General features: G+C 39.2%; 1 protein-coding gene, 1 non-coding gene and 1 pseudogene across 2 annotated transcripts; all 3 read right to left on the bottom strand.

Annotated features, from left to right (window-relative positions):
• Positions 1-7,411: 7,411 nt before the first annotated feature.
• Positions 7,412-7,484, bottom strand: TRNAE-CUC. Its single transcript has one exon. It is a non-coding gene; the product is annotated as a tRNA-Glu (tRNA).
• Positions 7,485-7,976: 492 nt separating this feature from the next.
• LOC113335925 lies at positions 7,977-15,617 on the bottom strand (annotated as a pseudogene).
• Positions 15,618-19,719: 4,102 nt separating this feature from the next.
• LOC113336065 (GATA transcription factor 24-like) lies at positions 19,720-20,520 on the bottom strand. Its single transcript, XM_026582056.1, has one exon. It carries the CDS (start codon positions 20,518-20,520, stop codon positions 19,720-19,722), a length of 801 nt encoding a protein of 266 aa, XP_026437841.1.
• Positions 20,521-22,049: the final 1,529 nt, after the last annotated feature.

Genomic DNA, 22,049 nt, shown 5'->3' with positions numbered 1-22,049 from the left:
TGTTTCCCCAAGGATGGATGGCTCTCATGCATCTATTGGTGTGGGTCTACTAGAAAAACCTTCGCCAGGCACTACCGATTACCTCTTCAAGTTGTTTGGACTCATAGCTGTAGCCTAGATGACAATGTTACGGAGGGAGGGAGGTAGAAATCAATTAATAGTATGATATCCTTGTAAGTTGTAACTATAGAACCAGTGCGATCTATATTTTGCACGCATGCTTTATAATATGAGAAATATCCAACAAATAATTTGAACGAGTGGCCGTTGATAGGAAATTATTGAGTTTTAGGTACTAAATTTTCGTACGAGAGTTCGTTGAAATGAAATTAAGAGTTGGATGCACTGACTATCAAACTTCATTTCTATTGTCAATATCATGCATTAAATTTGCTTGGATGTGCATGCATGGTAGTCAATCGAGACCACTTGATCAAGCAGTACTATCAACCATTTTTACCAAGAAAAGCTAAGCATACATTCATGTAAGACTATTGGTCGAATAGCATTTAGAGAATAGTACACTGTAAGAGGTCAAGTCCATATAAAGTGTTTGGTTTGGGTCATTCAAGTCCTAAAGATATGGACCTCACTAATAGATTATATTTTGCCATATTTATAGGACCCAAAATATTCTCATTGAATAATAATAATAATAATATATATTACCCCTTCTCCCTCAAGAAAGGGGGCGACAGTTTTACCATAATCTAAGATGGTATCACGATCCTAACACCGATCCTTCTTCCTCTTCTTCTCTAGAACACTAGACATTCATGGCAGGTGATAAAAAATCTCTGCACCAGCCTTTGCTGTCACCAACATAAAAACCCTAATCCCTATTCTTCTTGACATCAAAAAGGATGAATACTCTTCATGAGTTTTCCTCTTTGAACTACATCTTCAAGCTCACGGTCTCCTATTCCTCATCAAAGGATCTGCAGCTCCAAAGGAGATTGACAACAACCCCTTGACGCAACTCGACGCCTTGTGCCGTCAATGGATGTTTTCTACAATGGCCCAGGATCTGATGCTCACGGTTCTGAAATCCGGTAAAACCGCTAAAGAACTTTGGGATCATCTACAAAAGCTTTTTCAAGATAACAAAGGTAATCGTGCTGCGATCCTTGAAAGTAAATTTGTCAATCTAAAGTTTGTTGATTGTGCTAGTATCGATGACTACTGTGACAAACTTAAGTCATTGTCGGATCGTTTGACTGATCTCGACTTTCCCATGAATGACAAACGGTTGGTTATCCAACTTGTCAATGGTCTTCCGGAGGAATACAACACTGTTGCATCCTTCATACAACAGTCTATGCCAACTTTTGATGCTGCTCGTTCGCAATTGCGCACCGAAGAGATTCGACGTGCCCAGCAAACCACCACGACGTCTTCAACTGCACTGGCAGCCACCGCCTCCTCCACCAACAGCTCCGGCCAGCATAATCACCGTTCTGGACCTGGCAGGCGAAATCAGCGCCAAGACGAGAACTCTACAGACCTACCTCTCCTGCCGACACCGGCCCATTTCCGCCAGCCCAGCAACCATCGAGCTCCAGCGACCCACGACCCACACCCAACTCCCTGGATGTCCTATTGGGTTCCACCTCCCTGCCCATACCCAACAGTCCCCCACTGGCAGCCCAACCTGCCTCTCCGTGGGCTATCTCCTAGTCGTGCACGCCAAGCCCAGCAGCGCCAACACTCTCCCGCTCTTGGACAAGCCCAAGCGTATGCTGTCCCTTCGACTGAAATGTTGCAACCATCGGACTTCGCTCAGGCCTACAGCTCAATGAGTCTGCAGTCGCCGGACGACATGTTCTATATGGACACTGGTGCGACCTCACATATTACTGCGAATCCAGGTACGTTACACACTGTTTTCAACACTAGCAATGTTAAATACATATTAGTTGGCAACGACAATTCTATCCCAGTTACGGCCAGTGGTACCCATTCTATAAATCTCTCTTCTCGAACACTCCACCTCAAAGATACTCTTGTTGTTCCTGATATAATCAAAAATCATGTGTCTGTTGAATTTGATCCATATGGTTTTTCTGTGAAGGATTTGAATTCGAGGACGATCCTTCTTCGATGTGATAGCACTGGAGATCTTTATCCTCTCACATCTTCTGTCGTGCCATCTTCACATTCATCCTCATCTCCTCCACTGTCTCTTACCGTGTGCCCGGTTGACGTCTGGCACAGCCGCCTCGGCCATCCTGGACAGGCTATTTTAGATAATTTACGTTCCAACTCTTTAATTCAATGTAATAAGAAACAGTCTACCAAACTTTGTCACTCTTGTCAAGTTAGTAAACATGTTCGTCTTCCTTTTCATGACTCAAATTCTATTACTTTCGCTCCTTTTGATATTATTCATAGTGATTTATGGACTTGTCCTTCACATGTTGAGACCGGTTTTCGCTATTATCTCATCCTGTTGGATGATTTTTCTAATTACCTATGGGTGTATCCTTTGAGACTCAAATCTCAAGTCTATTCCAAATTTTTAGAATTTCATTCGTTGTCAAAACCCAATTTGAGCGAGACATAAAATGTTTTCAGTCAGACATGGGTCGTGAATTTGATAATTCCTCTTTTCACAATTTCTCTCGAACTTCGGGTTTAGTCTTTCGTTTCTCTTGCCTCACACTTCGTCTCAAAATGGCAAGGCGGAGCGTATGATTCGCCGTATCAATGACATCACTCGCACCCTCATGTCTCATGCTTCCATTCCATATAAATATTGGTCCGACTCTCTTCAAATGGCCGTCTATCTACATAACATTCTTCCCTCCACTGTCCTCAATTTCACCTCTCCTGTGTCAATTCTTTACCAACGTCAACCAACCTATGATCACCTACGTAAGTTTGGTTGTCTATGCTACCCTAATCTTTCCGCTACCACCCCACACAAACTTTCCCCTCGCTCCACTAAATGTGTCTTTCTTGGTTTTCCCCCTCATCATCGTGGCTATCGTTGTCTCGACATAGCCACTAACAAAATCATCTTATCTTGCCATGTAACGTTTGATGAAAACGTTTTCCCCTTCCATATCCCTTCCCATAGTGACTCTCCCAATCAAGACCACTCCAACCAATCCATTTCTCCCATGTTTCAAATCCCTCTAGCCTACCCATCCACTAATACTTCACCACCTTCATCTCCTGTTTCCAATCAACCATATACCCCACCTCATCGCCGTTATCGGCTTCCTATTTCCGCTGCATCTCCTCTCCCCTTCCGTCTCCATATACTCCTTCCTGTACTCCTCCAATTGACGAGTCTCCCACAACGTCATCATCCTATCCACCTTCTACAACTGTCCCCTACAGTCTATATCCCCTACCACTGTCCCTCCACAGTCTGTCGCTCCTTCTCCTCCCGGCAGCTCCACTGCCATTCCTTCCCGCCGACAACTCGGGCTTCCCACGGAATTTTCCGTCCATCTCACCGGTTGAACCTTCATGTTCAAACCCAACACAAAATCTTCCGTCTTCCCAAGTCTCATCTATATGCCCTTCGGAACCCAAACTGGAAGAAAGCCATGCTAGATGAATACATTGCAATGTTGAAAACTAACACTTGGGATCTAGTGCCAAGACCTCCTGGTGCTCATGTTATTCGCTCCATGTGGATTTTTCGACACAAGTTTCATGCAGATGGATCATTACAACGTCACAAAGCCAGTCTTGTCGCCAACGGTAAATCACATCAAATTGGAGTTGATTGCTTTGAGACGTTCAGTCCGGTCGTCAAGCCCGCCACTATTCAAACAGTTCTCACCATTGCCACCTCCAGATCTTGGCCCATTCACCAATTGGACGTCAAGAATGCTTTTCTCCATGGGGACTTAGCTGAGACAGTTTATATGCATCAACCTCCGGGATTTGCTGATCCTACCCGTCCAGATCATGTCTGTCGACTACGTAGATCTCTATATGGTCTCAAACAGGCGCCTCGGGCGTGGTTTCAATGGTTTGCGACTTTCATCATCAGTTGTAGTTTCCAGGGTAGTGTATGTGATCCATCTTTATTTATATGTCGGTCAGGACAGGACACTGCCTACTTATTATTGTATGTTGATGATATCATACTCACTGCCTCCACTGATGTTCTTCTCACCCGTTTTATTGACATGATGAAACGAGAGTTCTGTATGACTGATCTTGGCTCATTACATCATTTTTTGGGCATTACTGCTACTCTGTCATCTTCCGGGCTGTTTTTATCTCAGTCACTCTATACGAAGGACATCATTTCTCGTGCTTCCATGACTGCCTGCAACCCAGTAGCCACTCCGGTCGACACTAACTCCAAGCTTAGCGCTACCTCTGGACCAGCTCTTAAGGATCCTACCTTATACCGAAGTTTGGCCAGGGCATTACAGTATCTTACTTTTACTCGACCGGATATATCTTACGCAGTTCAACAGGTATGTTTATTCATGCACGACCTTAGAGAACCTCACATGCAGGCGCTTCGGCGTATACTTCGATACCTCCAGGGCACTATCAATCATGGGTTGTTTTTATCTGTATCCACCATTTCTGGCATCCATGCATACTCCGATGCTGATTGGGCGGGCTGTCCTGATTCACGACGATCAACCTCTGGTTTCTGCATCTTTCTGGGCGACAACCTTGTTTCTTGGTCTTCCAAACGTCAGGCAACTGTCTCTCGCTCTAGTGCTGAAGCTGAATATCGAGGCGTGGCCAATGCTGTGGCCGAGACAACTTGGCTCCGGAATTTACTTCTTGAGCTACATATACCACTACGACGTGCTACTATCGTGTATTGTGACAACGTGAGTGCTGTCTACATGTCTGGTGATCCTGTTCAACATCAACGCACAAAACATGTGGAAATTGAAATTCATTTTGTTCGTGAACGCGTACGCATTGGAGACTTTCGAGTGTTGCACATTCCATCTGAAAATCAGTATGCTGATATTTTACAAAGGGTCTTCCTAGACAATTATTTATTCGTTTTCGTACTAGTCTAAGCGTTTGTTCCTCTCCCGCTAAGACTAAGGGGGTGTAATAGATTATATTTTGCCATATTTATAGAACCCAGAATATTCTCATTGAATAATAATAATAATAATAATATAGACTCACCAATTTTGACGTGTTATTAACTGTACAATGCTATCCCATTTTAGGTACAACGATATGCCATTAAATAAGTGAAACCTATATTGACAAGACGAGTAAGAGCCTTATTTCCCTAGGTATCTGATTACAATTCTTATAATTGTAACTTTGCAAGTACTTGGACAAATGAATTTAAGGAGGGTAGGCATGCATGAACCGAGCATGGTGAGCAGTCAAGATCATTCCACCAAGGCAGCAGCAGCACATCAACCATATCTATGGAGTAGTTAAGGGAGCTACATACTCATCCATTCCACTCTCCTCTTAAACACAAAATTAAAGGAACCACTATCTGACTAAAATGGACCACGCCATCTCGGCCTTATTAGCTGTATAGGGTGGATTACGTAGTAGTAGATCACTTTAAGTTTCAAAAATATTGACACCAATTTTGTCTATCATTTTCAACCTTAAAACCAAGATTTCTTGGTTCTAAGTGCAGCATGGGCCATGATGATACAACATAGCGTGAAAAAAATGTGTTAAATGATGATCCTGAAAGAGGTCGAGAAACCAGTGCTGAGGAATGGGATGGCAGAGTTCAAAATTTTCAACATGATTTTTTTGGAGTGGAGGAATCTACAGCTGGTTGGGCTTTGACTTCTCTTGGTAAAGGGTGTTGACACTGGGAAAAGAACGGTTTTTTGGGGATCATGATTATTTTTGGGGACCATGGTTTTATTTTGGGTAAAGACATTAGAAATAAATCTAGGTCACCCCTTATCTAGATATTTATATTAATACCTAAATTACCTTCTTGATTAATTTTTTGGTAATGATTAGTTAGTGTTAGTTAGTATTAATAATAGTTAGCGTAGTGATTAGTAAAATGATTAAGCAGAATTATTGAGAGAGTAAAGTTGGAGAAGATGAAGAAGGAAAACATGAAAAACAAAGGATTTTACCAACCACAACCGAAGGAAGAATATTTGGGTACCCAGGTATGTTTCAAACTTAGATAATGTTGGTTGAATTGCTCCAAATTTTCAAAAAACTGTAAATTTTTAGGGTAGATTTGGGCTTGTTCGGTTACCTTATGTGAAGAACAGGTTACCGAACTCATCTGAAAGTGTAGTTCGGTTACCTTTTCCATATACGCAGGTTACCGAACTCGTTCTTTAATGGAGGTTTTTAGTTGTTCGGTTACCTTTTCCATACACGCAGGTTACCGAACTTTGTTTATAGGACTTACAGAGTAATGTTCTGTTGGTTCGCAAACTTTAACCCAACAACATATCTAACCGAACTCCACATGTATGCAATTAGTGAAGAGTTCGGTTTGTCAAGATTTTTTGCGAACAAACCGAACATAGTGGAAAAAGTTCGGTTAAATTGAAACTCAACATAGTAGCAGTTCGATTACATTGGAAAAAAAATTTCTTTTTGGAATATAAGTAGAGTTCGGTTACTAGATAGTTTTAGAAATTTTTGCTAACCAACCGAACAAGGTAGGTAAAGTTCGGCTATATCATAACTCAACATAGTAGGAAAAATAACACAGTTCGGTTACATTTTTTTTTTAATATTATGGGTAAAGTTCGGTTACTAACTAGTTTTAGAATTTTTTGCGAACCAACCGAACTCGGAGTTCGGTTATGAAAAATTAAATTCGTGATAACCGAAGTGTTCTTCGTGTTCTTGGTTTCAGAATGTTCGGTTACAAAACTAGTTTTTTTAAAACTATTCCTAACCGAACATGCCACTTTAACATCCATTTAAACCATATTTTGATGATTTCTACTCAATTTTCCTATCCAAAAACGAATTAAAAAGATTGATGGGTTTTTAAATCGAACGAGGAACGTGAAGGAAAGAGAGAAGAAGAAGAGAATAAACTTTTTTTTCAAAACTAAAATTTTCGTTTGCTCTTTTGATTTTGATTTGATTTTGATTAATAAATTCATTTAAATTAGATGTATATGATTAGATTTATATAGTTATTAAGTTAGTTTTAATTTAAATTAAAGTAAAGGATAAATGGGTATTTACCTAATTTTGGAACACCCCTTATAAGTATAGGGAGGTTGGCCTAATAAGACCATGGTCCCAAAAAAAAATCCATGATCCTCTCTCCCAAGGATGAATGGCTCATGTACCTACTGATGGCACTACCACCAAAAAATAATTAACTCTCTTTGCTTGTATTCTATCTTGAACCATCGACAACAAAAGAAAAAAAATAATTAACTCTCCTTGCTTGTATTCTATCTTGAACCATCGGCAAAAAAGAAAAAGAAAAAAGGAATTCCGTTGCCGGGACTTGAATCGGGGTCTCTCGGGTGAGAGCCGAGTATCCTGACCACCTAGACTACAACGGATCGATGTCTGTTTAATTTGTGTGCGAGATATTCTTCCTTATTCTGATAGTGAGATACTCATTCTGCAAACTTGTCGCGGTATATATGAAGACTACACTTGTGCATCTGTTTCGTAGAATTTGGCAAGAGATATAAGTTATGTATATATGGGTCATATGGCAGAATATGATTCTCATAAACAAATGCAAAATAAGTGTCTTGGGCTCATAGCTGTAGACTGGTATAGACTACATGACAGTGTGCTGAAGTTGCACATAAAAGAGTTTAAATTTTTTTGGTTTAGGAATCAAATGGGGTAAAGGACGGCATGAACCACCGGCACAGATACTTTGTTTTTTTGGCGCATGCGCCTTGTGCCAAAATAATCCCAACAACGCGATTTCGCAAATTTCACATATATTCAAATAGAATGAAGTACATTTTTTATATATATACAAGCTACCACGCTCTATCAGATTTACATCCCTTGTTCTGCTCTGTTCTCAAGGTTGTATGAAATTACTTTCAAGACATACTTCATACCACCTTTTGTTTTACACTAGAGTAGAACAAGTGGAAGTAGAGTGATCGAATAATGCAGGCAACAAGTACTTTCTTCCTTTAGCTCCATTCGCGTTATAACTTGCACGCGTACTTGAATCAACCAGCAAATTTCCTGCTTAACCAGGGTAAGCTCCTTTGCAGTGTATCCCAGTACAAGCCGAAGCGACTTCTGACGAGCCTCCATCTGGTCCTTGGAAATACCCATTTCCGAAAGGATCTGTCGCAGTACCAGCTAATAAACTAGCCAAATTTATAACCATTCCATCAATTCCAACATCATTGTTGGGTGCAACTAATGGCGAACCCTGAGGTCCATAAATCGGCTGGTGGAAAGGCCAAGCGCATTGCCCAGGACATTGAATCTCAGAGTTGACTACCCAAATGTAAGCAAATTTGGATTTCTTTGAAGCAGAATATGAAGATCCATGAGTACCGCATCTACTTGAACAGAACCCATCAACAGTAACATCAGCTGAAGTTAACACAACATTAATTGCATTACTCTGTTCACCTCTTGATGCTAATCTAACAATTTTCTTGTTGCTAAGAGATTTTCCCATTGAGTATTTCTCATCGAAGATTTGTCTCCCGAATTTCAAAACCAATGAAATGGGTTTTCTTGGATTGGGGATAATTTCCATTAGAGAATAATGTTCTCTCGGAAACATATTTATATCAAATCAATAAATATCTCTGGAGAATACCAGAGTTAAGTCGGAGATAATTCTCTTTATTCTAAATATTACAAGAGTTAACTCGGAGATAATTCTCCTTATTCTAAATAAGGTAAACAGGATAATATCCATTCTATTACACCCCCTTAGTCTGAGCGGGAGAGGAGCAAACGCTAAGACTAGACCGAAAACGAACAAATAGCTGACGAGGTAGTCCCTTGGTGAAGATGTCAGCATACTGGTTTTCAGAGGGGACGTGTAGAACTTGAATGTTACCAATACGAACGCGTTCACGTACAAAGTGTTAGAGCTGGCAAACAAGCCAAAACCCGCGGGTTTTCCCGGCCCGGCCCGTAAAAAACCCGCACCCGGCTCGGCTGGTGTCTAAACAAGCCGGGTTAGGGTTGGAGAAATGTCGGCTTGTGAGTAAACGGGTTAACCCGTCCCGGCCCGTGAAACCGCGGGTACAACCCGTAAACCCGCAATTATTAAGTTATGACGCGTGTCCCTCCCATCCATACGTGTCTCCTAGGTATAAAACTAAAAAACGCTAGTTTAACTTATCTTCTTTTCTTTCTCCGTTTTCAGCGGCCATCGCCTGAAGGCCCTGAAGTTTCCCTCTCGTCGATTGCTCTCCATTTTTCTCATACTGCAAGTTGATATCCCTCTCGCGATTGTTCTCCTTTATATGAATAGGTATTAGGTACTTTCTTCAATTCTTCTACTGAATCTGCTCTTTTCCTTTCCCTTTTCAATCTTTATTTTTATTTCTTCACCTGAATCAATTTGTTCAAAAACAGAGATAGAGATGGAATCAGATGATAATAAAGTGAATCTGAGAAGAAAGTAAGGTTCACTATTAGGGGTTTGAATTATGGGATTACAAGGTTTTGATTACTAATTGAATTTATGTTGAATCGGCAGGTATCACCTTCTTTCCTCTCTCTTTTCCTCTGCAAGTTTAAATATCTTTATCTAATAATAAATTCGTCCATGGATTTTGAACAGGGAAAGCTTTGGAGGACACCATGAAATTGAAATCACAAATGGGTCTAAGCTTATGCATGGCTTCTCAGGGTGTACATCAAGGGGTAAGTAAATTCGGAAAAGATTGGATTTCTATCATTATAATTGATTTTCAAAGAGACCCAATTTATAATTTTTGTATTTTTTAGTTACTGGATGGACCAATTACGAAACAAGTAGTATCTAGTCTAGTGGTTATGGATTGAGGAAACCTAGTGGTAATGCTCAAGGATTAATGGATAGTAAGGTTGAGGCATCAAGTTTTGTTGAAATATCTAGGGTGAGGGTTTGGCCGTTTAGGTAAGATTTTTTTTGTGTTTTCTTGAAATTTTGATTTCCTTGCTGAAGTGATGGTTATGCAGTAAAACATGAATGGATTATCTATAATCTGGTACTTATTAGTCTAGTTTTGCTGTTATTTTGATTTAGTTGGCGAGTGATTTTTGTGTTGTTTATTTGATTTTAGTGACAACATAGTGTAGTACTGATAAGTGTAATTGCTTGCTTGGTTGTCTCTATAATGAGAAGAAATTTGAGCTGTAAAATCAGGTTTCGCTAGAATGTTGAGAAATCTTAGATTGTGTAGCATACATGAATGAATGAATGAACTATGTAGGGATGCTAATTGTAGAACTGACAAGTGAAGTGTATGCCTATCTATCTATAAATTGAGATTGAATGTGAGAGGTATAAAATATCGGTATTGTGAGATTGTTGAGTAACCTTTGGTTGTGTTGGTTTGCATTTGTTTTATTTTTTTGATAGCTTTAAATTGATGTGGTTGAATATGGATATGAATTTAATAACTAGTAGTGCTTTGTTTCACTGAAAATCCTGTGTTTTATGGTAATGCTGAGAAACTTTAGGTTGTGTATGATTTGATTTTCATTTTAGTTGTTTGGTTTGGTTACATAAAATTGATGTTGTTGAATGAGGATATGAATGTACTAGTAGTACACAATGTCTCCGCAAGTTAACTGTGTTGGATTTGTTAATTGAGAAGTGTATACTTCCTCCACTATCAAGCATATTTGTCCCGTTTGTTGTACGCTTTGATTTAATTAACCCGGAGTTTTTTTGAATCCATGTTTTGTCACTGTAAAAGCAGATTTACACTAGCCTTGTTTCTTTCTCTCTTGTTTGCAGACTTGCAGTATATTTGCAAGATGGACAAAAAAGTTCGTCCTCTATCATCTCTGATTACTTGTTCAATCAATTGCAGAGACCAAAACCCCAATTTCAGTTTCCAAAACATATGACAATGACGTTGGTGAGTAATGGTGGATTGTTGCCCGCTAATCGAGAAGGGGGGGGGGGGGGGAAGAAGGATTTAATCATCCAAGAAGAAGATGGAGTTTCAGAAAGTGAACAGAAAAGATGAGTTTTGATTTGTGTTGAATGGATCTGTCTTTGATTTTTATGTTGAAATTAAATGCATCTGTGTTTGGTTTTTGTGTTGATAAGAGATTTGAAGATGGTCAACGCTTAAACAGGACACAAATTAACTTAATTAAGTTTTAATTTCAACACTAATTAAACAAGCCGGGTTAACTCGTAAACCCGCAAACTTTACCCGTCACGGGCGCGGGTTGAAGAAATGGTCACCATGGAGAAAAGCATTCTTAACATTTAGTTGGTGAATTGTCCAAGAACGCGAAGTAGCAATGGTAATAATAGTACGAATAGTAGCAGGTTTGACAACCGGACTAAACGTTTCAAAACAATCAACCCCAACCTGCTGAGATTTACCATTAGTAACAAGACGTGCCTTGTGTCGCTGTAGAGAACCATCGACATTATATTTAGCCACATGGAACGAATAACATGAGCATTACATGGTCGTGGTACAAGTTCCCACGTATTAGTTTTCAACATAACATTATACTCATCTTTCATGGCGGCATTCCAATTTATATCCTTAAGAGCATATAGGTGAGAGCGAGGAATTGGGGACACATGTTGTAAAGTTTGGACATGAAGATTAAGCCGGTGGACTGGTTTATAAATACCGCGGGAAGCTCGAGTCACAGGTCGTGAATGAGCAAGTGGAGAGGGTAGAGATTGTGTAGTGGGTGTAGGGGTAGTAGTGGGTGGAGGGGAAGGTGGTGAGCAGGCACTAGTAGAAAAATGATGATCTGTAACAGAAAAAAACTGTTACTGTATTATTTCCGTAACAGTTTTAGTTTTTTCTGCGGTGTTACTAAATCCCCTGTTACGGAAAGTTTATAAAACCTGTTACGGAAAGGCTATTGAAAAATGACTCATAAATTCTAAAACTATTATTGTTGGTAGTTTTCAGTAACACTTTATAAAAATATATGTTACTGAATAATTTCTATTGTAACTATTTTACATAAAACCGTTACCGTTAGCAGTTTATTGTAACATGATTGGGAACAAACTGTTTCTATTGTTTGAGTAACCGTAACAGTTTTTATTGAAACTGTCAGAAAAACTGAAAGTTTTTACTGACTACCATCACCTCCACCACTAGCGCCACCACTACCTCCACCACCAGCACTGCCACAACCATCAACACTAGCATCTCCACAACCGTCACCACCATGTCCGCCGCGTCCACTACCATGAGTTGGTCTTCTTGGACATGAAATATAATTTCTATAAAAGTACACTTCACAAGATTCGACCTTGAGACCTATTGCATTAATTATAACTCTTGAACCACTCTTCCATGTTTTCCTTTTGTTTAATGTTATCCAAATAAAATATTTACTCTCATTAGACAGTAAACTATACCTCCACCACCTTCGTCGTCACACCACGCAACTACAACACAATTTATATTTTTAATATTCCTACATATTTTTACAACTTGTTTATTATTTTGTATTATATTCGATTTTTTCTGAAACCTTAGGTAACCATCAGTACGAGCCATGGCTAGCTCTCGTGCTTAGAACTAAATCAAGATGTTAAATTAATGTCAGTCCATAAGTAGTTATTTTTTTGAACCGAATACCCAAAAACTAGTTATACAAATAAATAATTTACAAAAATATCACGATAATGTCAACTATGGTAACATATTAAACATGTTGCAGTAACATAAATATATAGTAACATTTAGTTTAAAAAACGTTACGATAATGCCAACTACGGTGACATATTAAATATGTTATGGTAACATAGATATATAATAACAGTTGGTTTAAAGAACTGTAATGGTAATGTCGACATACGGAATATGTTATAGTAACATGGGTATATAGTAACACTTACTATAAAAACAGTTACAATATACAACCTGGATAACATTATGTAACACTTCTTACGAAAAGTGTTACTGTTATTTAACTATCTAACATTTAGTAACAGGCATTTTACGAACTGTTACTTTATAAAAGTTTGAACTGTTACTAAATGTCACTTTTCTACTAGTGAGGTAGGATGGACTGAAGTGGATGGGGTAGGTTCTGCACCTGTTGAAACAGGGCAGTGATGAACAGGCGTCAGACCTGGGGAGTTGGGTGGAGGGAGAACAGTAGTGGGGAAGCTGGACAGACGCATAGGAGTGAAAGCAGGAGGGAAGCTGTACCGACATGGAAGATGAGTTCGGACTGATGAGGATATCTGGGATTGACGCAGAGAAGACGTGTTGGAACGGGGAGTTGAAGATTGTTTGACTGACGTGGAGGGAAGGTTGTTGGACTGACGTGGGGGAGATTGCTGGACTGACGTGGAGGGAAGGTGAGACTGGAGACTCCGAGTAGCAGTAGGAGTTGGGTCAGACCGACGATGAGGAGTATATATGCCAGGGAAGGTGACACTTGGTTGGGTGACAATAGGGGCAGTCTGATAAGAATGGTATGAGAGATCATAAGATGGATGAATAAGACAAGGGGGAGACTCGATATTAGAAGGAGCATTTGTAGGGAGATTTTTGAAGGGGAAGACATTTTCTTTAAAGGTTACATGACGAGAAATAATAATCTTGTTTGTGGCAAGATCAAGGAAGCGGTATCCACGGTGGTTGGGAGGAAAACCAAGGAAGACACATTTAGTGGAGTGGGGGGAAAGTTTGTGAGGAGTTGTGGAGGAGAGATTAGGGTAGCAAAGACAACCAAAAGTACGAAGATGGTCATATGTTGGTTGGCGTTGATAGAGAATAGACACGGGAGAGGAAAAATTTAGGATTTTTGTGGGAAGAATATTATGAAGATAAACATCCATAAGTAGAGAATAGACCCAAAATTTTGGTGGAACGGAATCATGGGACATAAGGCTGCGGGTGATATCATTGACACGACGTATCATGCTTTCGGCCTTGCCATTTTGAGAGGAAGTTTGGGGGCAAGAGAAGAGAAAACTAGACCATTTTTACGAGAAAAATTGTGAAAAGAAGAGTTTTCAAATTCACGTCCCATGGCATTGAATTTTTTTAATTTGACGTTCAAATTGGGTTTGAATAAGAGAACGAAATACCAAAAACTTGTCATAGACTTGGGATTTAAATTTTAAAGGATAAACCCGAAGATAGTTGGTGAAATATTCCAGTAAGATAAGATAATAGCGAAAACCGGTATCAACATGTAATGGAGAGGTCCATAAATCACTGTGAATGATATCAAATGGAGCAAAAGTATTGGAATTTGATTCATAAAAAGGTAATCGAACATGTTTACTAACTTGACATGAATGACAAAGTTTAGAATGTTGATTCTTATTACAATGAATAAAATTATTGGTACGAAGAACATCTAAAACAGCCTTGCCGGGATGACCAAGATGACTATGCCAAATATCCGGCGAACAAACAACAAGAGATATAGGGGAAGAGTGGGATGATTTTTGAGCTGGTAAGGCAGAGGTAGTGATAGGGTAGAGCTCCCCAGAACTATTGCACCGAAGGATAATCCTCCTCGAACTCAAATCTTTCACAGAAAAACTAGATGGATCAAACTCAACAGACACACGATTATCAGTGGTGAACTTACGAACGAAAACTAAGTTTTTGATAATATCGAGAACAACAAGAGTATTATTGAGTTGAAGGGTGCGAGAAGGAAGGTTTATGAGCTTTGTACCACTAGAAGTAACTGGAATGCTATTGCCATTGCCAACTAAGATAGACCTTACAGTACTAGAATTTGAAACGTTATGTAAAGTACCTGAATCAGCAGTGAGATGCGAGGTAGCACCAGTATCCATATAGAAAGCATCATCGGGTTGCTGTAGATGCATAGAACTATATGCCTCAGCAATATCTGTGAGCTTCAGTGGTTCCGTCGCCATTGATTTTAATGGTTTAGATAAAATAAGATCGTAGGGGACTGATACCATTTTGGATTGGGGATAATTTTCCTTAGAGAATAATGTTCTCTCGGAAACATATTTATATCAAATCAATAAATATTTCTGGAGAATACCAGAATTAAGTCGGAGATAATTCTCCTTATTCTAAATATTACAAGAGTTAAATCGGAAATAATTCTCCTTATTTTAAATAAGGTAAACAGGATAATATCCATTATATTAGGTTTCCTCGGAGAATTTGGAAGATTGCAGTACTTTTCAACTTTTTTCAACCACATAGAAACCGAAGGGGATTGATTTTTGGGTGTGGCATATAAGGAACTAAAGAAATCGGAGATTATAGCTCTTTGGGCTGGCTTGAAGTTGCCATACCAGATGAGATTAACAGAAGTCTGACCACTAAGAAGTGGACCATTGTGGTATTGTAGTGGCATAGCTGGTTTATCTTGGACTAACTCATTGAGTTTTCTACCTGTAGCTGAAGAGAAATGGAAGAGACAAACAAATAAAAGGAAACACAAAACGAAAGAAGTAGACGTAGAAGAAGAAGCCATTGATTAAAAGTGTTTTTGTTTAATCAGAAACTAGTAGTTGTTTTGAAGTGTTGTCTTTGATTAACAAGATGAATGGTGTGAATAGTGGATGAGATCAAATTGTGTTTATATAGGATGCAAAGAGAGATGGATAGGCTTTGAGATTTAGAGGTAGCTGTTAGGAAAGAGCCCATGGTGTGACACTGTGACTTCCATTGATATTATATCCCATCCTTATCATTTTTGTATACAATGAACCAAGTTGGTAACGAGTCATTACGAGGCAGGTGGTTTGGAGTGTCGCAAGGGATTATCTAGGGTAATTGCCAACTGGATTAATGAAGTTGCCGGCGTGTAATTGTGGCCGACAATTCAAATAGTCAGCTCATATGGAGTAGAGCTCCAGCTGCATGGATGCCAAGTTGATAGAGAAGGAGAACATTCTTTCTTTACTGAACGGAATGCACGTTCAAGTCACAACCCCATTAAACCATCTTTCACTAAGGATTCTCACGTGAGATATTTAAAGATATTCTTAGTCATAGGCGGCTAATCTAGTCTTATTAAAATATGCAAGGGGTGTCAACTGGCAAAAGGAAACCACGCACGCAACTCAATAATGGTTTTGAGTGGACATGCGCAAGCATGAATCAATGGACATTATACTAACTGCGGTTGTCATCTCTTTCCTGAGTATACAACAATGGTGCAAAATAAAATAAAATAAATCGAATGACTAGTCCTTGTTTATATATTCCTTTTTAAGGAGTTACATGCCATAGAAATTAAATCTTTTGGCTCATAAACCCCTTAATAGTGTAAATTTTTAAATCCTAAATTTCATATGCGGATACGAAAGGAAATTGATTTCCTTTCTTCTTAGAGCATCAATATTGGATGTAAATTTAAATTTAGAATTTTATCAAGAAGGTATACATAGGTATGTATAAGAAATCAGATCAAGGATATGATTTCATTTTCATTATGAAATGAGATCAATATACACGCCTGTATTTAGTCCCCTGCCGCCTTAGAAAAAAGAAAAAGTGGTTGTTCAGTTGACCCGAGTCAACCAGGCTGAGTTGGAACTGGGACACATCAACTCGTTATCCTTTCACTGTCGAGAGAGGGACGATGTGCCCTCCGCTATAGTGATCACATAGCCCAGGCTACAATGGGACCAATTCCCAACCCTCCGCTATAGTGATCACATAGCCCAGGCTACAATGGGACCAATTCCCAACTTGGAGCGGCCGAGTCATCATATTGTGCACACCAGACCTACCGAGTGAAACCCGACCAGTGTTCAACCACCTTGTTATCCCCATTTTGGTTACAAGCTCGTGCGACCGAGCTTTACGTTCATTTTGCTAATCTTGAGATCTAAATATGAAGGATAAATTTTAGTTTTAAGTGTTATGGGACTAAATCTTCTCTTTTAATGGGCTAAATTTCAAAGATGTTATATTCATCCTTGTGGGCCTGAGAGGATAATTGATTGTTGAAGAAACTATAATGGAGCAACAAAATGAAGATAATGAAACCACAACTCAAGGGACGTCCAATGTGATTGGTATCGACACTACAAAATAAGTAGCTTCTAGGGACAGGCTGGTTTTTCAAAACCGTCTCTAAAGAGGGTTATTTGGGACGCTCATGGAGTACTCGTCCCTATTAATGATCAATTTTTTAAATTAAGGCAATAATATGACCGTCCCTAAAAGAATTGACGACCAAATAGTATTAGTGACGGTGTAACAGGGGACGGTCAGAAAAACGTCACTAATATCTTCTTGGGACGGATTTGGGCCTCTTGGGACGCTTTTTAACCGTTCCAAGGAACCTTCTGTTTTGTAGTGCGAGGATCAGGCAAATTCAGAGTCCAGAAATTATAATCTTTAGAAGAGATCTCTCTCGCAGAAAGCCTATGAGCGACTAAAAGCAAAAGGTAGTCTTTCTTATGCAGACATTGTGTGTATTCACCCCAAGGATGGATGGGCTCCTGCATCTATTGGTGCTGTGGGTCTCTACTAGAAAAATCTACCCCTCACTAAGGATATTATAAGAATGATTTTTTGGGATCATGGTTTTTTTAGGGACCATGGTTTTATTTTGGGTAAAGACATTAGAAGTAATTCTAGGTCACCCCATATCTAGTTATTTATTTAATATCTAATCTATCCTCTTAATTAATTTTAGGTTATGATTAGTGAATGATTTAGTTAAAAACAATTAGTGAGATTAAATTAAAAGATGGGTTTATTATTAGTTGAGTAGAATTATTGAGAGAGTAGAGTTAGAGAAGATGAAGGAGAAAAACATGAAAAATAGATTTTTTTTCCAATTCACTAAGTTTGAGTATTCAAATGATGAAACTTATCTGATTCTTCATCTCCATCCTCTCCTAGAATATTTGTTAATCTTAAAAATGATCCGGATTTGAACTGGATTTTGAACAATTCAGTTAATTTATATGAAGAACAAGTAACCGAACTCATCTGAAGCCGTAGTTCGGTTACTTTATATGAAGAATAAGTAACCGAACTCATCTGAAGTTGTAGTTCGGTTGCCCCGTGAGATGAAAAAGTAACCGAACTCATATGAAAGTGTAGTTCGGTTACTTGTTCCAAACACGCAGGTTACCGAACTCTCTAATAAGAGAATTTCTAGGAGTTACAGCGTTATGTTCGGTTGGTTCTCAACTAACCGAACTTTGGTGTACAAAGTTCGACTGGTATGCAAACTGCATGCACTTTTGATCTAACCGAACTCTACGTAATATAAGAGTATATAAGTTTACAAAGTTCGGTTCTTTCGCAAACTTGAACCTAACAGCTAACCAACCGAACTTTGAGTTCGGTTTCTGCGATAAAATTGTGAAGTTACCAAACTTAACAAACAAAAAAAATGTGAAGTTCCAGCGTCTATTGGCTAAGTTCGGTTACTTTGTAGTTTTAAATTTTTTTGCGAAAAAACCGAACTCTATTGGCTAAGTTCGGTTATTTTGGAACTCAACATAGTGGCCACAACAACACAGTTCGGTTAGACTGGATTTGTTTTTTTTTTTCGGTTCAAAGGGTGGAATTCGGTTACTTTGTAGTTTTAAAATTTTTTGCGAAACAACCGAACAGAGAGTTCGATGACTTAGTTTTAAATCCAATAGAACCGAACTGTTCTTCGTGTTCTTCATTTTCAAGAAGTTCGGTTAGTAAACTAGGGTTTTTTTGGAAAATCGGCCTAACCGAACATGGCTCTGTAACTCCTATTAAAACCCTATTTTGATGATTTCTATTCGATTAAGCAATCAAAATCAAATTAAAGTGAAGTGTTTGTTGGAAAATTCCTCCGGAGTGGTCCCATGGCAGAATCAGGCTGCGGCTGGCGTCTTTTATACTCGATAAAATTATCATGTAACCGAACTTAATTGTGATTGCATTGATGTTGTTACATTTCTTAAATAGGCGGTGGTGGTGGTGGTGGGAGGAGGTGGTGGTGGTAATCGGTGGTTGGTGGTGGTGATAATCGGAGGTGGTGGTGGTGGTAATCGGCGGTGGTGGACGGTGGTGGTGGTGGTAATCGGTGGTTGGCGGTAGTGATAATCGGAGGTGGTGGTGGTAGTAATCGGCGGTGGTGGGCGGTGGTGGTGGGAGGAGGTGGTGGTTATATATATATAGGTGGTTATTAGGTTGGTTTTAAATTAAATTAGATTAAGGGTAGGTTAGTGATTTCAACATTTTAGGAAACCCCTTATCACTATAGGGAAGGTGGCCTAATAAAACCATGGTCCCCTCAAAAAAATCATGATCCCTAAAAAATCATTCTATTATAACCTATTTAAGCGTCTTGCACTCGTCGCCGTAGCCTAATCACAATAAGGGAAAATAAATTTTAACTGAGATTGCTATGCGGGTCATAGTTATAATTTTAAGCTTTGTCAATGCCACTAGCAGTAGCATAGTTGTTAATGGGTACAGATGATAATGGTCTGAGCTCGAAACTTGTCAACACCAAAATCCTTATCAATCAAAATAAAAAACTATAGGTTGTGATTGGAAGATTTTTTTCGCCTAGCATAACGATGATATATAGATGTAAAAGGGTTTCTAGAATCAGGAACTGAAAATTAACTGTACATAGAAATAAGTATATAAAATCAACATGAAAAAGATAATCAATTACCATCTTCTATCCATTTGTTCGGCTGCACATCCATCCATCTTCCGTCTTTTTGTCCGTCAATAAGCATGCAAAGTTGTATTCCTCATGTGGTGTTTGTGGGGAAGGAACAATGTCAAGTGCCTGACTAGTGCATCCCATTTCACCACCTCCGCCATCACCATCAACTTTAGCCTCATCTTGGCTCGCAGATTTGTTCATGGCTGCAGTTACAGTTCTTGGAAGATCTGTCAAAGTTCCCTTGCTTTTCCACCTAAGCCCACACGCATTGCATAGAGACCTCGGTCCCTGAGGTCCACCACGCATCATCGGAGTGTTGTTTGAACCGGTACCGCAGTGTGTGCACATAGTTTCTAGTTGTTCAAATGGTACCAGAGCATTTGAAGAAGACCCGAATGCAGATTCTGTTGGAGTGGGCTTCGAGGATGCAAACTGACCCTTTTTACGCTGCATCCTTTCGGCAACTTCTTTGCGAACTGAATATCGAATTTTATTCTTGTCAAAGCAACGATGATTCCTTTTCTCGCGATATCTGTTCAAGGCAACGGCCCTCTCTTGCTGGTTGAAACGTCCTGGAAGATGATCACTATCACCGCCCTTTTGAGTCTGATCAACACTTAGAGGAGCAGTAGTCAATCCAAAACTAGGCACTTCATATCCACCTAATAACGACCTCACAGCTCGTACATTGTCAGGTGAAACAGAATCAAAAACCCAGGCCTTTCCTCGATAAGATATAGTGAGTCGATCATTATCATCGGCATAAGCGGCAGAACTAAAAGGATCATCTTCTAGTTCTTCTTCATCCATAATTTGATAATTTGCAGTAATAATATTGTTGTTTATTACGCCATTATTGTGACCGTATGATTGATTAACATGGTTTTGATTTACAGGATGCATCTTTGAATTTTTGGAGAAGTTATCAAAACCCTAGAACACTTTTTTTGACTCGAAAAAAAAAGGGACACACTACAAAAAAGAAGGCTTGTAGGGACGGCCAGTTTTGAAAAAACCGTCCCTAAAGAAGGATGTTTGGGACGGTGATGGCCTGACCGTCCCTAATAGTCATAAAATATTTAAATCAAGACTAAAATATGTCCGTCCCAAAAAAAAAACATGGCCAAATAGTATTAGTGACGGCGGAACAGGGAACGGTACATAAACCGTCCCTAATACCTCTTGGGACGATTTTTGGCCGTCCCAAGAGACCTTCTGTTTTGTAGTGACAACAACTCGTTATGTCTTTCGGAGTTGATAACCGCGGTGCCTTTTATATATAGGCATTATCACAAACCCTAAAAAACTCCTTAAAACTTAAAACTCTAGAAATGCTATATAAGGAAGGAAACTTTTTATATCTTTTTAAGACAAAAACAACCATATATATGACGGATTCTCGGACACTGCAGCTGATTCTGGTTTAAGTTGTCCACTTCATCAGTTCTGTTGCCGTATAAAGGCCTCAAGGTTGTGCTCCAAGGTTAAAGTCAGCTGCATGGCAGAATATGCAACAGATGTCTTTCTCATTCTGAGACAAATGGAGAAGTGATCCATGGATGCCAAAATATGAGGATAGCTGTAATCAGACTTTAAGAACTGCAAACTTTGGAATCAAACGGGTAGACGACTGCAGAAATAAACTAGACCACTGTCAGTTGCATCACTGTCGAAAATCTTAGCGCCACGCAGTGCTAGGACAGTAGGCACACACTGTTTTGCAATTTTCAATAGATTAAAATCTTAATGAAACAGTACATTATCAATATATCCCTAATTTAAGAACTACTGGAGTGGGTTTCTTAGAAGAATTTGGAAGGTTGTAGTACTTTTCTACTTTTTTCCACCACATAGAAACCGAAGGAGATTGAGTTTTGGGTACGGCATATAATGAATTGAAGAAATTAGAGATTATAGCTCTTTGGGCGGGTTTGAAATTGCCATACTGAGACTAACAGAAGTTTGACCGCTAAGAAGTGGACCATTGGTCCATTGTGGTATAGTAATGGCACAGCAGGTGGGTCTTTGACTAGCTCATTGAGTTTTCTACCTGTAGCTGAAGAAAAATGGAAAAGACAAACAAAATAAAAGGAAACTAACAGAAGATACTCTACCTTATTTACGGTCACAGGATATTCTCCTTAATCGACCAAAAATCATAATAATATATATGGCCATTATCTCTCAAAAGAGGGTAAGGTATTATACCAAAAACTCTAACATGGTATCGACCTAATAGCCGATCCTCTTCTTCTTCTTCTTCTTCTTCACCTTCTTCACCAAAATCAACAATGACAGGAGATAAAAAGACAGTCCATCCGGCATTTGCTATCAACAAC

Source organism: Papaver somniferum, unplaced genomic scaffold (genome assembly GCF_003573695.1).
Source record: "Papaver somniferum cultivar HN1 unplaced genomic scaffold, ASM357369v1 unplaced-scaffold_150, whole genome shotgun sequence".
In the NCBI taxonomy this organism is placed as follows: Eukaryota; Viridiplantae; Streptophyta; class Magnoliopsida; order Ranunculales; family Papaveraceae; genus Papaver; species Papaver somniferum.
Note: the sequence above shows the minus strand (reverse complement) of the source record. Positions and strands in the feature narration are given on the sequence as shown.